Below are 1,619 nucleotides of genomic sequence, written 5' to 3'. Positions count from 1 at the left end.
TAAAGAAAACACAATCTACTCATCGCCCACCCACCTGTGGCCTGGAGGCGAGGTGAGTGTGGCCCCACCCCCCCACCTGCTTCGCCACCGGAGGAGGTCCCATGAGCACAGCCGGCCCTTGGCAGAGAAGAGGAGCCCCAGCGCCCCGGTGTGCAAAGCAGGTAATAAAACTCGCCCACCTTCCTCAAGCCCCTCTAGTATTATCTGGCGCAATTCCTCCCTGTATATGCTTGCTGCTCCTTATCTTGCTGGGCACTGGCCCGAGATAGTCGTGGGCAAGCCGCACCCTGCATGAGGGACAAAGCCACACAAACCTAGAGTGAGTGGACTAAAGAATATGCCGAGAAGAAAAGGGTCTCATAAGCGCTCAACGTCCTGGGGCAGCACAGAGCAGCTTAAAGAGATTGCAAAATTATGCCAGCAATTGCAGAGAAGCAAACACAGCAGTCGTCATCATCGAGATAAAGAGAGGCAGTCTCCATTCCACGGCAGCCATGCAGCTATTAACCAGATCCAGGCTCCTGCTCCAAAGAGCACACTTACTCCTGCCTGCCCCATCACCAAGTCGACAGGCTCTCGGTTCTGGAACAGAGTGGAAGGACTGAACCAGGAGATCGAGATCATAATTAAGGAAACTGGGGAGAAGGAAGAGCAGCTTGTTCCCCAAGATATCCCCGACGGTCATCGTGCTCATCCGCCCCTTGCCCAGAGGAGCAGCAGCACTCACAGTATTGACACCCAGACGCCAGGGGGGGATGCAGACAAGGGGAGCAACAACAGCAACCGCTCTCAGTCTGTGTCCCCCATATCCTTCTTCACCATCTCTAATGAGGGCAGCGAGGAGAGCCCCTGCTCCGCTGATGACCTGCTTGCTGATCCCAGGGATAAAGAGAATGGAAACAACTCTCTTTTGCCAAAATATGCAACCTCACCAAAACCTAATAACAGTTACATGTTCAAAAGGGAACCTCCAGAGGGCTGCAAAAGGGTCAAAGTCTTTGAGGAGTGCTCACCAAACAAGGTGAATTTCATTCCTAAGAGTGGCTCTGCTTTCTGCCTGGTGAGCATCCTCAAGCCGCTTCTTCCCATACCAGATCTTACCCTCAAGGGCTCTGGCCACAGCCTGACAGTCACCACTGGCATGACGACCACTCTGCTTCAGCCCATCTCCATGGCCTCCCTGTCAGCAAACACAGAGCAGGACAGGGTATCTCAAGGAACCAGTACAGTCCTGCCCTCAGCCTCCCTCCATGCACCACCAGAACCCATCGAAGAAGCCGAAGGATAGGTTCTGGGAACTGAGACCCCCGCAGATCATGTGACTCTGATGGTCTTGTGTCCTCCCAGTTGGCTGTGAAGTGCTTTGGCTTTCCAGTGATGTGTGACCACAAGGCCACTGGAGAACGCGGCCCTGTGAGTGCTCTACCCCACGTTGGGCGCCACTCTGTTGTAAAAGGAGCGGCAGGCTGCTTCCTGCCATCTGGCTAGCTTTATCCAAAATAATTACACGGAAACTGTATTCTTTTAAACACTGCTTGGCCCATTATATCTAGCCTTTTCTCTGCTAACTCTCACACCTGGACTAGCCCATTTCTAATAATGTATGTAGCCCACGAGGT

At 53.2% G+C, this 1,619-nt stretch overlaps 1 protein-coding gene across 1 annotated transcript; it reads left to right on the top strand.

Moving 5' to 3' along the window:
• The first annotated feature begins 240 nt into the window (after positions 1-240).
• LOC101991014 (protein FAM117B-like) lies at positions 241-1,304 on the top strand. The gene is given in 2 exon segments (XM_026784892.1): positions 241-347; positions 349-1,304. Coding segments are annotated over 2 exon segments (996 nt in total). The 5' UTR covers positions 241-291; the 3' UTR covers positions 1,289-1,304.
• The last annotated feature ends 315 nt before the right edge of the window (positions 1,305-1,619 follow it).

Source organism: Microtus ochrogaster, chromosome X (genome assembly GCF_000317375.1).
Source record: "Microtus ochrogaster isolate Prairie Vole_2 chromosome X, MicOch1.0, whole genome shotgun sequence".
Lineage (NCBI taxonomy): Eukaryota > Metazoa > Chordata > Mammalia > Rodentia > Cricetidae > Microtus > Microtus ochrogaster.
This window is presented reverse-complemented; position numbering and strand designations above follow the sequence as displayed.